General features: G+C 39.5%; 1 protein-coding gene across 1 annotated transcript in view; it reads right to left on the reverse strand.

Moving 5' to 3' along the window:
* ANKH (ANKH inorganic pyrophosphate transport regulator) overlaps positions 1–12,976 on the reverse strand; it is a 1,474,332-nt gene that overhangs the window by 97,612 nt on the left and 1,363,744 nt on the right. The window contains exon 9 of the mRNA XM_044065217.1: positions 9,544–9,673. Coding sequence (XP_043921152.1) covers positions 9,544–9,673 — 130 coding nt within the window. The remainder of the gene's footprint in view (positions 1–9,543; positions 9,674–12,976) is intronic.

Genomic DNA, 12,976 nt, shown 5'->3' on the forward strand with positions numbered 1-12,976 from the left:
CAAAGAGGTGGACGGATTGTGTGAAAGAAGATCTGTGACAGTCAGCCATGAGTGTTGAATAAGGCAGGAGTGTGGCACTGAATCAAGAGAGTTGGTGACAGTTAACACGATACCCCAACCCCATGTAGAAAAATGGGAAAAAAGGGGGCTGATGATCTGGGTTCTACCTTTGCTTTGACACCACAGGAATTAGCTTGTCTTGTGTCTGTTCGTGTTCCTAGTGTTTTTTTTACAAATGAAAAAGATTCTGTCTGACATGCAATCTCAAGGTAAGAACTCTGTTTTGTGGCAAAAGAGTGAGACGATTGACTGTATCTGGAAGAGTCCCTATAAACTTCAAGACTTGTACGGTTGAAGATGGGACTTTGAAAGATTGATCGTGATCCTCAGGAACTGAGATAAATGGAGTAAGTAATCCCTGGCTTTTACTAGGAGATGCCTGGTTGGTGCAGTGATGAGCCAGTCATCCAGATAAGGAAACACTCTGAATCTGAGCAGTCTGAGATGAGCTGCTACTATTGCCATTCATTTGGTGAACACCCTGAGGGTTGTGGTGAGACTGAAGGGGAGGGCTCTAAACTGGTAGTCACCGTCACCCAGCCAGAAGCTTAGGTATCTTTGAGAGTGCCTGTTCATTTTGATGTGATAATACATGTCCAGAAGATTTAAAGAGCACATCCAGTCGTCCGTCTGTAACAGCAGCAGAATGGACTGAACAGTTTCCCTCAGGAATTTGGAATTCTTTACAAACTGGTTTAAAGAACTGAGATCCAAAATAGGTGTCAGGTCCCCTATTTTCTTTGGCACTAAAAAAAAAAAAAAAAAGGTGTGTAAACTTGAGTAAAATCCGGATCCTCTTTGGTCTGCTGGGACCTCTTGGATGACCATTTTATCTAGCAGCTTTTGAATGTTTACACCTGCTAGCTCCCGCTGACTGGGTGGAATATGAAGGAGACTTTTTTTTTTAATTGAAGGAAGTCGCAAAAACGGAATGAAATATCCTCTGGATACAATCCTTTGCACCCATGTATCTTTTGTGATGGCTGTCTAGGATTTTGGGTGCAAGGATAAGTGCTCCCTGACTGCTTCCAGAGACGAACAGCTGGGCAACCCTTCAGTACCACTGAAAGGGTCTATCCGAGAATGAATCTTGGAATCCTTTGTTTTGCAGACCCCCTCTGCCATGTGGGTGATGTCTTCCATTATTATTTCCCACTCTGCCTCTGGGAGAAAAAATCTTGAAAAGGTCCTTAAGATTTCCAGAACCACATCTTCCTACCACCATGTTGATTCCTTGAAAAAGACCTCTGTAGGGTAGAAAAACAGATTCCCACAGCAGACAAGATCTTTCCATCTTGTTCACTATGGGAGATTGTCTCTTTAATGGTGGGCCCAAAGAGAGGAGATTCAGCAAAGGGAGCGTTGATGATTGATGCTTTAAAGGGGTATGCAAATTTGCACAATCTCATCCAGGCATTTCTCCTGATGGCTATGCTTGAACCTACGGCCCGCGAGGAACGTTCAAGCTGCATGAGAGATTAACTTCATGGGGGAAATACATATAAATTGTAGGGTGGCCAGTCGAGAGGAATAAGTCTTCTCTTCCTCTGCCAACATGGACCCAGGGGTAGAGTTAATGAGGTCCTTAATTAAGTTCCTCTGTAAGCTAGTGAATTGTGCCAGATACTTTAGCAACCATAAGGCAAAGGTTGCTGAGGCATAAACATGCTTCCCTTGCCTGTAAAACACGCTAGATTCTCTATTAGGGTGATGGGCAGAGGAGATCTGTTCAGCCAGCTATTTTTTGGTGGCTGCCACAACAGCCATGGCATCCATGGGTATTCCATTATTCCAATACTGTCTGTCTTTAGGTGCTCCAAGAATCTTATCTGGACATCTTGGAATTGGTTCTACTGTGTCCGGTTTTCCATACCCGGTGGGAGAAAAGATCTGTAAGCTCATCTGCCGGGAGGAATTACCCATGATGTAGATGGGCCAGATCGAAAAGCTTCTAGGAACACTGACTCCTCTTGGAAGGGGTTTCAGAAGACCAACTACCTTTTTGCTGTAGGATTTCTAGAATATCTCTGAAAGAGACATCTTCTGGTGGAGATCTAGGGGACCCTTCCCCTTCATCAAAATTGATGTCCTCTGTCAAAGATTCCTGAGGGGAATCTAAGTGCCTCCTTTTGCATAACTCCTTTCAGGGGACCTCTACAGTGAGGTGCTCTGGAGAGGTATCGGAAGAGGCAGGGAGTTACCAAATTGGAAATGCCTGGAAGTTCTTACTGGGGAAGGGGGCTGTCTGTCCCTGTAGATTAGGATGAACAGACTCAGGATCCAAACAGGGATTAGATCCAAAGAGCTAAGAGTTGAAACAGCTCTCGGGTGAGAGAAAACCCTCTCCACCACCTTGAAGGCAGAGTAACCAGGAGAAGCAGAGGTCAATCTAACCAGAGCCAAAACTCTCAGATCAGACAAACCAGGGCTCTCCCTGACCCTAAACTCTGAAGGAGGAGTCAGAGCTGAGCTGTCTAGCTCCCAGGCACTGAAGGGAAGCAAAGGCTCTGAAAGCTTTGGAGTTGAGGTCATTCCCTTAGTTCCAACGCCAATGCTTCGGCTCCGAGAAATGTCCTGCTCAAGGGGAGTCAGAGGTGAACAAATCAGGGGAAGTAATCAAAGATAGAAGCATCTTCTGATCCAACGGTTCAACTCTTGAAGATCTCGCATCCGAGGGCTCCAAAATAGAAAGCCAGATCAGAGAAGGAGTAATGATGGTATGTGAGGTGAGAGAGATCTAAGACTCACGGATCTGATGGGAAACGGATATGGTAAGACCCCCATCCAGATCTGTGTTCAGAGAAATTTTCTCATCATCCTATCCACCTCTGCTTTGGAAAGATTTTGGGAGGACCAGATCGAACAGGAAGTGGAAGGAGATCAAGAATACTTTCTTGGAATCTCTTGTAGGAAAGGAGACCTCAGTCTTGGGGACACTGGCTATGGAGAAAAAAGAGGATTTTGGATCAGAGTGCTTGGAAATCTTACCTGGTGGCTCACTGTCGGAGCAGATTTGGGAGACCTGACAGGGCAGAGCTTTCTATGCTCCCTGAACTCCATGGATTTTGATTTCTGAGAGGGGTTTTGAGCCCAGGAAGTAGATACACCAGAAAAAGGGGCAGAAGCAGGGATAAGGCCCTTAAGCACTAATTTGTTGTGTTGATCACTGATGGCTCTGACGTTGAAGTCAGCACAAATATTACAAGAACTGTCTAGGTGAGAAGGGCCTAAAACAATAAACACACTCCCTGTGGGCATCACTGTTGGGTATCTTGTGCCCACAGGAAGTGCACTTTTTAAATCCACTGGGCTTTTCGGCCATTGCTATGAATTATGCCTAATACAAAAGCCAGTCAAGATAGAAAATTTAAAGAAAGATTTTTTTTTATGTGAATATGAGACAAAGTAAAGGAAAGTTATACCAACAATGGTAATGGTACTACCTTACAGAGAAGGCAAAGGAAAAGGAAAAAAAAAATACCAGAGATGGTAAGGAAGAATACCAAGGGATGGTAAAGAAAGCTATAAAAAAATATAAACTAGCTTAGCGGGTAAAGACAGGATACTATAAAAGGTGATAAACAAGAAAAAGAAGTTAAACTCTAAAGTTTGTACTCACTGTCCCAAAAAACAAAACTGTTGAACTCGAGAGGACACAATCCTGACTGAATCATTAGATCGGCAAATGAGATCTGAGGTAATGCAGCGGTCAAGGGCATTACTGGTAAAGGGAGGAGCTCAAGAGTCGGGTCCTAGACTCTAGAGAAAGTGGCCAGGTCAGATGCGAGATCCAGTCACTGTGGAATGAATGAAAGTGAGAGCATTGGATCTACATTTAAACAGTCTTCTGCAAAGATGTAATTGCCCTAAAGTCACAAACCAGTCAGTAGTCAACCCATTTTTCAAACTTACAGTCACACGTTTTCTGTTTCATCCTTGTTTAGTATTACAGCATTAGTTAGAAACAGAGGTCAACTTTTCACCACTTGCCGGACTTTGTGGCTTCCCTTTACCTCATTAAGCTTAAACTAGATGATGTGACACTTGACTGAGTTCACCTCTGTGAAGCTGAATTCTCCAGTCACTGCTCTCCACAGGGAGTCACTCCTAGTGTGATTTATAAGACTGCAACACCAGTGATTCCTTTCTTTGTGGCGATTTCCTTCTTCTTCATGTTTGTGTAACTGTGTAGCTGCTATGGGTTCAGGGGAACACTATTTTTATCTTTATATCAAAATTTTTTTTCATTAGGACCAGGTTATGAACAGTTACTGTCATCAGTTTGCAACCTTGTCCAATTGTAACTCAATAAATCATACATTCCCTGGGATACAGAAAGGCTTACTGCACTGAAGGTTTCTGTAACACAGTAAGCCCGGATGATTCAGAGACCACTTCTTTCAACAGATTTATAGACAGAGGTTGCTGGTGAAGCTGCATGTAAATGCAACAGTCTGGAGACAACGTTAATGCTAACTAGTCATAAGCTGTCCTCAGGAAATGGTGCACGCACCAGACTAATGCTGTAGAGCAATTCAGAGACTCACAAGTCAAGTTATTTTTTTCAAAAGGAGGGAAAAATGCATGCCACCAAAATACAGCTTATATCCATTAAGCCCTATGGAGGGGTTTACAGCTCACACTGTCAGTAAATACAGGTAGGTATAGCAGAGCTGTACAAGTCTGCATGTACTCATGTCTGCTTGTGTATATGTTTAGCAGCATGAATGTGATTACGCAACACTCCTGGGTGCATGGTCATATCTATACCACGCACACAGCCCCTTGCATACATATGCAACAGTTTTTTTTTTCTCTTCCATTTGTTTTCTTTTGATTGACAATGTTTAATTCACATAGTATTTAAGATTAACTACATAGTAATGTATTGGACATATTCTTTTCACTTCAAGCCTCTTCAGTAAATAGGCTCTGGTCACTCAAAAATCCCAGTAAATAAAATAAAAATAGATGGCGAATAGCATAATGCAAGTAAACTAGGTATTTTTAACTGCAGGTATGGTCCAGAGTACAGAAAATTTGAAAACCTCTGTTAAAAAAATCCACAGCTCTGGATGTGATGTGCAAGAACTCAGGGAGGATTTCAAAAGTGGTTTGGAAGATCACATTTTGAACAGCTTGTCTTATTCTGCAGGACATATTTTTGTAAGCAACTAAGCAAAAACATGAGGAACATGTTTTCTAGACTGGAAATGACAGGTTAACACCAAGCCTGAAATCAAGCCAGTACAGAAGGCAGATACTGGCTCAGAAAATGCAGAATTCATAGCAGTTATTTTCCGAAGAGAAACTGCACCCAATTACACCAGAAACCAAATGATAATGTAGGATTGAACAGTTACAATGTTGATGGAATAGTTAAAGCAATGAATTCTTAACTAATTTCATCCAACACAATTTGGTTTATTTCCCATGTGCTTGACTGTGAGCAAGTGAGTCAATCTCTGTCTGAAAACACATAGCTGCACTGGTGAGTGTACATTTCAGAATGCCAAAAACTACATTTCTCCAAAACCGTGCTGCTTGGTTATACAACTGATGTTATGCCAACACCTTTGTCAGGAACAAGGGCTGAGAGTGGAGCTCCAGTCACTGGTATTGGGGTGGGATGGTAAATACATCTGTGGATAGCAACAGTGGAAAACTGGCATATCACTACAATGTAAATGTGTTATGCTGTATCCTAAGTTCAACCAATTCTCCTTAAGTAGGTGTCAATGTTTGTTCTTTCTGTAACATACCAGACAGATATACATATACATATACAAACAAACACACACACACACACACACACACACACACACACACACACACACACACACACACACGTATTCACAAATATCGAAAGTAATAAATTCTGACATTTTTGACGCTGATCCTATTCTGGTGAATTACAACTCAGCAAATCGCCAAGACAGGATTGAGCATGGATCGTATGGGGCCAAGTAGCTGCCGTGAAAGTTGACCAGACGTTTTCTCTGAATCCCGTTTTGTCAAAACAGATGCTTGATAATCTGAATACATACACACACACATACACACACACACACACACACACACACACACATATATATATATATATATATATATATATATATATATGTGTGTGTGTGTGTATGTATATATATATATATATATATATATATATATAAATATACATAGAGGGATATGCATGATTAATCCCATACACCACCTTACTCACATACCAACTGTAACCTTATTCCTGCCCCCAAACCCCAACACTGCACATCATTTTACTAAAAATCCTTTCCTTAACAGTACACAAGACAAAAAACACTGTGACATGCACAACACTGAATCTGTTCCTTCACCCACTCCTTACCCTAACCCTAATCTGTGGACATTTACACATGATCTTCCACATCTTGACAACCACAACGTTTTCCTTCAAACATTCATTGTCTCACACTCCTGTTTACCTGCACCATTTAAAACTTTAATTCAACCATATATGAGTCACACAAACACTTGTCACTCATTTGTGCATTTTCTTTTTTACACCACCAAGACAATTTTCATCTCAATAATTACATAATACACACACACACACACACACACACACACACACACACACACACACACACACACATTCACACTTACAAATCGCTGATACTGTGACCCATTACTCTTAGTGCAAGTCATATAACAAGAATTGTGAATTAGTGTTGTACAATGGCTAAGTAGTTAAATTAGTCTGTTACTTTGGGAATATATGACTTTTTGTGAGTATTAAGTTGAAATGCCATGGGCTTCTCCCCAAAGTGTGGTCTGTATTTGGAAGCAGAAACCTTTTGCTTATATAGTGAAGCTGTATGTGCCAGGTGTACAATTCCTGGACAGAAGGATACAACGGTGTAGCACTTTACAGCTAACGTCATTAATATTTTGTAAGGCAACCCTCAAGCAGCTTCCCACACAGAAAGCCATTAACTTTTATGTCCTCTTCCTCCTTTCTACCTTCTCAAGGAAATATTTCATCAAAAGAATGACTTCTACAGTTTTCAGATTGATAATAAATATGTTTGTTTGTACAATTAGATAAATCCCATGAAAGTACAACCTGCTGGTACACAGACTCGTCATGACCTGCATAGTCAGTGAGTCACTATGGACTAGAGTCATGGTCACCTTACAGTTGGCCAGGAAGGAATGATTCAATGGTCTAAGACCAGCAGTCTTTCTCTGGGGGAGTATATGGAGCAATTTATTACAGCTTCATCATCCTGATGAACCTGTAATTTAATTATGGGTGGGGTGATGTGTTATATGAACCTCACATATAAGGGTCTGCCAAATACAGTGTGACAGAATGCATCCAACTTAGCCTCTTTGGTATGTACATGGCCAAGTATACTGCAAAAAGCAGAAATCAGTCCCCAAGCATGTGATAGCCCAGTGTCTGGAGGAAAGGTTTGGTCAGCATACTGTCCAGTTATTGAATCAAACACCAGTGAGGATCATGGACAACGAAAAATATTAAAAAATGTCCATAAATGAAACTTCTACTAATATATTCCCCTGTCTATATTTTAAACAGTCATGTAGATAAAAAAAAGTTCAATTTTACTTTTCTGCTGAAGTTCATGATGTAACGTATCTGTTAACTGCATCTTCCTCAAATGCTGCAACAGGTCTTCTTTTACAATTTGTTCCATTATTTGGTCTTACAGTTGTCAGATTTAGATCCTACTCCTCTGTGCTTCTCTTTCTTAATTGCCGGGATACATCTAAGCTTATATTAAATGATTAAGTAACTCTATTTATCATTAAACATGGCTGCCTGTTTACTGGTATCTTAGCAATTTCATGAGCACATCACCTGAAAAGATGTGATCTATAAATTATCATGATGAAAATGTGGTGAGATCTCTCGCCATACTTTCTACTACCTCAGACAACATTTAGATTTGATAAATACTGAGAAGTGAAGGTGGTTATACTTATTCTAGTAACTTTTTTCAGACTTTATTCACATAAAACATTAATATGTCAGCTTACTGGAACCATAATGCAAGAATATTCAGAACAATTCTGGCATATTTTACTACCAAAGGTGTAAATACTACAACATCACTGATGCAGTTACAAGAGTTATATTCAAACTAAAATAGCTATCATATACTATATAACATTATTATTATAAACAATTATATAACACCATGACTCTCCAAAGAAATGCCTCAGAAATTGGAAAATTTTCTTGAAACCTGAAATCACATGATCTGTAAGGTGTTACAGAACTCCTAACTTCCTATACTGCACATCAGGACACTGTATAACAATGGTAAGGACACTAAATTTGAATTCTGTTGTTATAATGCTTCAATCTTCCTCTTCACTGCAGTGGGACTTTATTTGTTCATGTACTTATTTATTTATTGATTGTTAATTAGATAATGAATTCATCCGAGGTCCACTTTCAGTCATGATCTAACCCACAAGACAGATACAACAACTAACAAATATATTCAGTACAAGTTATTTCAGACAGCATTACATGAATGAATTATTGTAATCCATGCTCAAGACTGTCAGTAACAAATATATTAAACAGAAGCTATATCAGAAAGTTCCCCCTACTGTACCACCTTAGTCATGTGCACTAATCATAACCTTACCCTGCACCTAAACCCGACCATTCACATTAGGGTACTAAATACCCCCCACACACACTTCAAACATATCAGTACCCCAGCATATCTATATATCTAACCCCTTCTCTAGCCCTTAACCCTAAACCACAAACACTCTCATGCATGCAATAACCCCATATCTACACTCACTCAAGCCCAATGCTGAATTTTGTTGTTATAAATGAAAGTTGCAGAATTACTATGCACTCTCCACTTATCTAACATTTGACATTGCATGCCGCGACTCTTCTTGCACTCTTCAAAGCAAGCAGGCAATCATGTGTGACACTGGAAAATCATTTTAGCAACGGAGCACTCAGCCAGCTGTATGGAACCCATACGTGCAACAAAGTTATGGTTAAAAAAGGGTTCCTGCATTCCAGTCCACCAATGTGCAAAAGAAACTGATATGGCAAAATATTGTCTGAAGTGGTGAAAAACATCGGCACGTTATTTATCATTCCTTCTTCGGTTTTTCATATCTTCAAATAGTGCTGATGCTTAGAGCTTTATTTTACCTTTGCAGTTTTTGCTTTTCCCCTCACATGTCCATAAAATAAAAAGGAAGAAAAAAAAGCTTATGGAGTATTTACTGCCTACAGCAGTACGCCTTTACTCACTGAAAGAGAATGTAACTGAAATCAATCCAAGTGAACCGGTATAATTGAACTTTGAGATTAAAATCAAACTTTTCTTTCTTAAGGACCGTCTCTAGTTCACAGTGCATGAATCAGGTTTCATTGCCTAGTTCTCTGTATACAAAAACTTTTTGAACATTGATTACATTTGTTACTATTATATAACTTACCTGGTACAGGAAAAAAAGAGAAGATCCTCAAGGGAATAACACAGAGTGCAGCAAAATCATCATCCACACCAATGATATCTATCAAAATCTTCTCTGACACAGTTGGAGTCCAGAACACCACAAAGCAAAGCTAGAAAAGAAAAACAAAGTTTAAAGTTCAATTACATTTTGGTTCTCTGAGCTGTAAAGTTCAATTACGTTTTTAATTCATTGAGCTGGTTGCCATATTTGTACCTGCTGATCCTGACTTTAGGCTTTCAAATGGCCCCGACTTGTTCAAAACCCTATCAGATGCAGGCATAGAAGACTCTGCATGATAGATGCACAAATAGATGCAATGTCTGTGAAATATATGGAAAGGGTCAGTGACCTTTCCCTTACTGCCCTCTGCCACACTCACTCATTTACTGCCCTGGCATCACACAGTTACATGGTGACCTGAGTACATGCATCATGAGAAGTGCATGGCCTCCTTCATAGGTTCATAGGTGTTTACTAGGCCAACGACCACAACGGCCTTTTTAAGCCTAGCCATGTATCCCAAATCTCTGACAAGTTCCTAGTTTCATGCCTCCATTCCCTGATAAGTATTTATTAAGAAGAGTGAAGCCACCTGTTATCTGCTCAGTTTACTCCCAAGCCCACATGACAATCTGCTCAGAGTATTACTGTGATGACAGTATATTTTTAAAAATGAGTGCACTGCACTGAACTGGAAGTGGTAAGTCAAGCCAGCTTAATTTGTATCTTGACCCCATCAGGAAAAGTCTAGACTCTACACAATAACAATACAATTACAAAAACTCTGACATTTTATTTAATCAATGGGCAAAATATATTTGTTAGAAATCTAAAAAAATAAAAGGGTTTGAAAGACAGGGCAGGATCACAGAAATGCACTGTGTGTCTTAACAAGGGCTGTGCTGGTTAGTAGAGGAACACAGCGCTAAAAGGCATACTTAAATTACCAAATATGAACACAGTGCATGCTGGAGTAGAAAGCTTTGCTTAGAAAGGGAAGTGTTATTCAGCAAAGTTGTAAGCTGAACACAGCCAAGCAGAACCAAATCTACCCATAAGAGCAAGAATGTTGTCTGCAGCAGTCACACGCCAGCTTGGGCTAACTTCATTACACTTCATTAGGTGGCACAGACACTGTAGCATTGGTATAATGAGAGAGAGCTGTTGTGTGCAAACGCAGAGTGAAGGGAGGCAGAAGAAAGTACAACACAGAGTGTGAACATCTGCTGTCCAGCAAGTTGGAACTACTGGTTTCATTAATCAGGAGGAAAGGGGAGTACAGCAAAGTAGGAAATGGAGGAATGCAACAAGCAGATGTGCACACAAAGGTGAAGAAGATTGGAAAAGACAGGTGTGGGGGAAGGACAAATTTTTCAGTGGGTCTAAGTTCCCCATTTTATATATGTTGACAGAAGGGGTGATTGGAAGGATGACCGTGAAATAGTGAAAGGAAACTGGGTGGCAGGCAAGGTCAAATAAACAAACATAAAACAGCACAAACATGGTTGGATGTGAATATTCTAAGAGAATGACATTGGCTGGACAGAAACAAACAAAAGGCAGACAAATAGTGATGGGAGGACTGGACAATGTATATGGGATGGGTTAGAGCACAACAGAATGGGAATAAACCTGACCAGGGACATGGTGGAGTATGGGCAGTCATGTTACTGGGACCCAATAGATAGATCAGGATGGCTGGTGGCACTGGTCACATCCAGCTCTAACGGCCTACTGGAGGAGTACCACTGGTCGAGCAAATCTGCAATTCACTTCAAGACGAGCTTCATTCCAGGTACTCAATGGGCCACAACCCTATCAACCGCTGTATCCACCAACTTCACCATCAATGGCTGAACCACAGAGGTCGTATATCATCATACACTGAATGTTCGAAATGCTGAGTATCAAAACATCAATCATTTTAGATCAGATCTAAAAGGATCGAAAACAACAAAAAATAATTTTCTTTTTGCAGAGGGGTAAGCTCCTATGCAACCCCTCACACCATTATATATACCTACTCCAACATAGCACAACAGCTGGGTAACAGCAGATTCCCTTACCCCGCTGCACCATGATCATAATGAAAAGAATTCTGGTAAAAACTCCACTGAAAACCTTTGCTCATATGAGCATTTGCTGTTATTTGCAGCCTGAAAAAGATTTATTCATATTAGTGTTTGATGTTTCAGACTGTAACCATAAAAATATAACTTCAGAATGAATCAATGAACAAATATTCCCCTCCTTCTACTTCCAGTACAGTGGATCCCAAACAAAGCGCCAGATCCTTCTACAAATATTTCTCTCAATCATCTGTTTGGGCTCATGTAAAATGGTGTCTCAAGATAAAGACAGGAAGAAAAAAACTCAATACACAAGCATTCTGCTATGTAAGAGACATCTTTATGATCCAGAAGCAACATTTAGTTAGTAAAGTGACAATGTTCTGCAGAAATGTCGTGCACTGTACTTCAATATGCTATGTCGTTAATACACTGTTTTACTATGTTTTATCTACTGAATTGTAATTTTATAGTTTTGCAGAGCTTTTCACCCTGGGCCTCTGCTGAAAAAGGGCACTTGCTCAGTCGGACTTTCCTGGTTAACAAATGTCTAATAAATAATAAATAAATAAATGTCTCATGCTACATCCTCTCTTGCATTTATAATCCTTCCTACTTTAAATCTTTAAATGTACTGTTAATGACAGAAAGACTAACTGAATTTCAATTATCTGCAGCTGGCAGCTACTAGCCCCTCCATTTATTTATGCTAATAAGCTCTGCTGAAGCAGCAGATAAGGTGGGCAGGGACATCTGCAAAGATGTGTGTCAGATGTTTATGATTTAGTTACTGAATATGTAGTCTGTGTTAGAAATGAAAAGCTTTACCAGCTAGTGTCAAACTTAGTTTAATAAAGTATTTAAAAGTTACTGTAAAACAACCTGCAGTGAATTATATATATATATATATATATATATATATATATATATATATATATATATATATAGATAGATAGGTATAAAACAGGCCACTTTCATTGGTTCCTTTAAAAATTAACAAATACATAAAGTAAAAAAAAAATAGTAATCTTGCTTAAGAGTGGGACAAAATGATAACTGGATTATAAGTATAATAAAATAATGACAATTACAGATACAAACAATTACCGGTTTTCTATATGGAAACAAAAGTAATACATGTAATCAAAAATATCCTGGTACTTTCATCACAAAGCCAAACTTACAAAAAGACTGAGGTTTTGAAATTATATTTACCATGAGATAGAGTAATATGGCAGTTCATCAGCAGAATAAGGAAAACAGTTTGCTAAATTAAATACCATCTGCTCTTCTGAAGTTTAGACAGAAAAACTTGTTAAAGCATTTAATAATTTGAAGTGTCA

This window comes from Protopterus annectens, chromosome 3.part0 (genome assembly GCF_019279795.1).
Source record: "Protopterus annectens isolate FY-2018-M chromosome 3.part0, PAN1.0, whole genome shotgun sequence".
In the NCBI taxonomy this organism is placed as follows: domain Eukaryota; kingdom Metazoa; phylum Chordata; order Ceratodontiformes; family Protopteridae; genus Protopterus; species Protopterus annectens.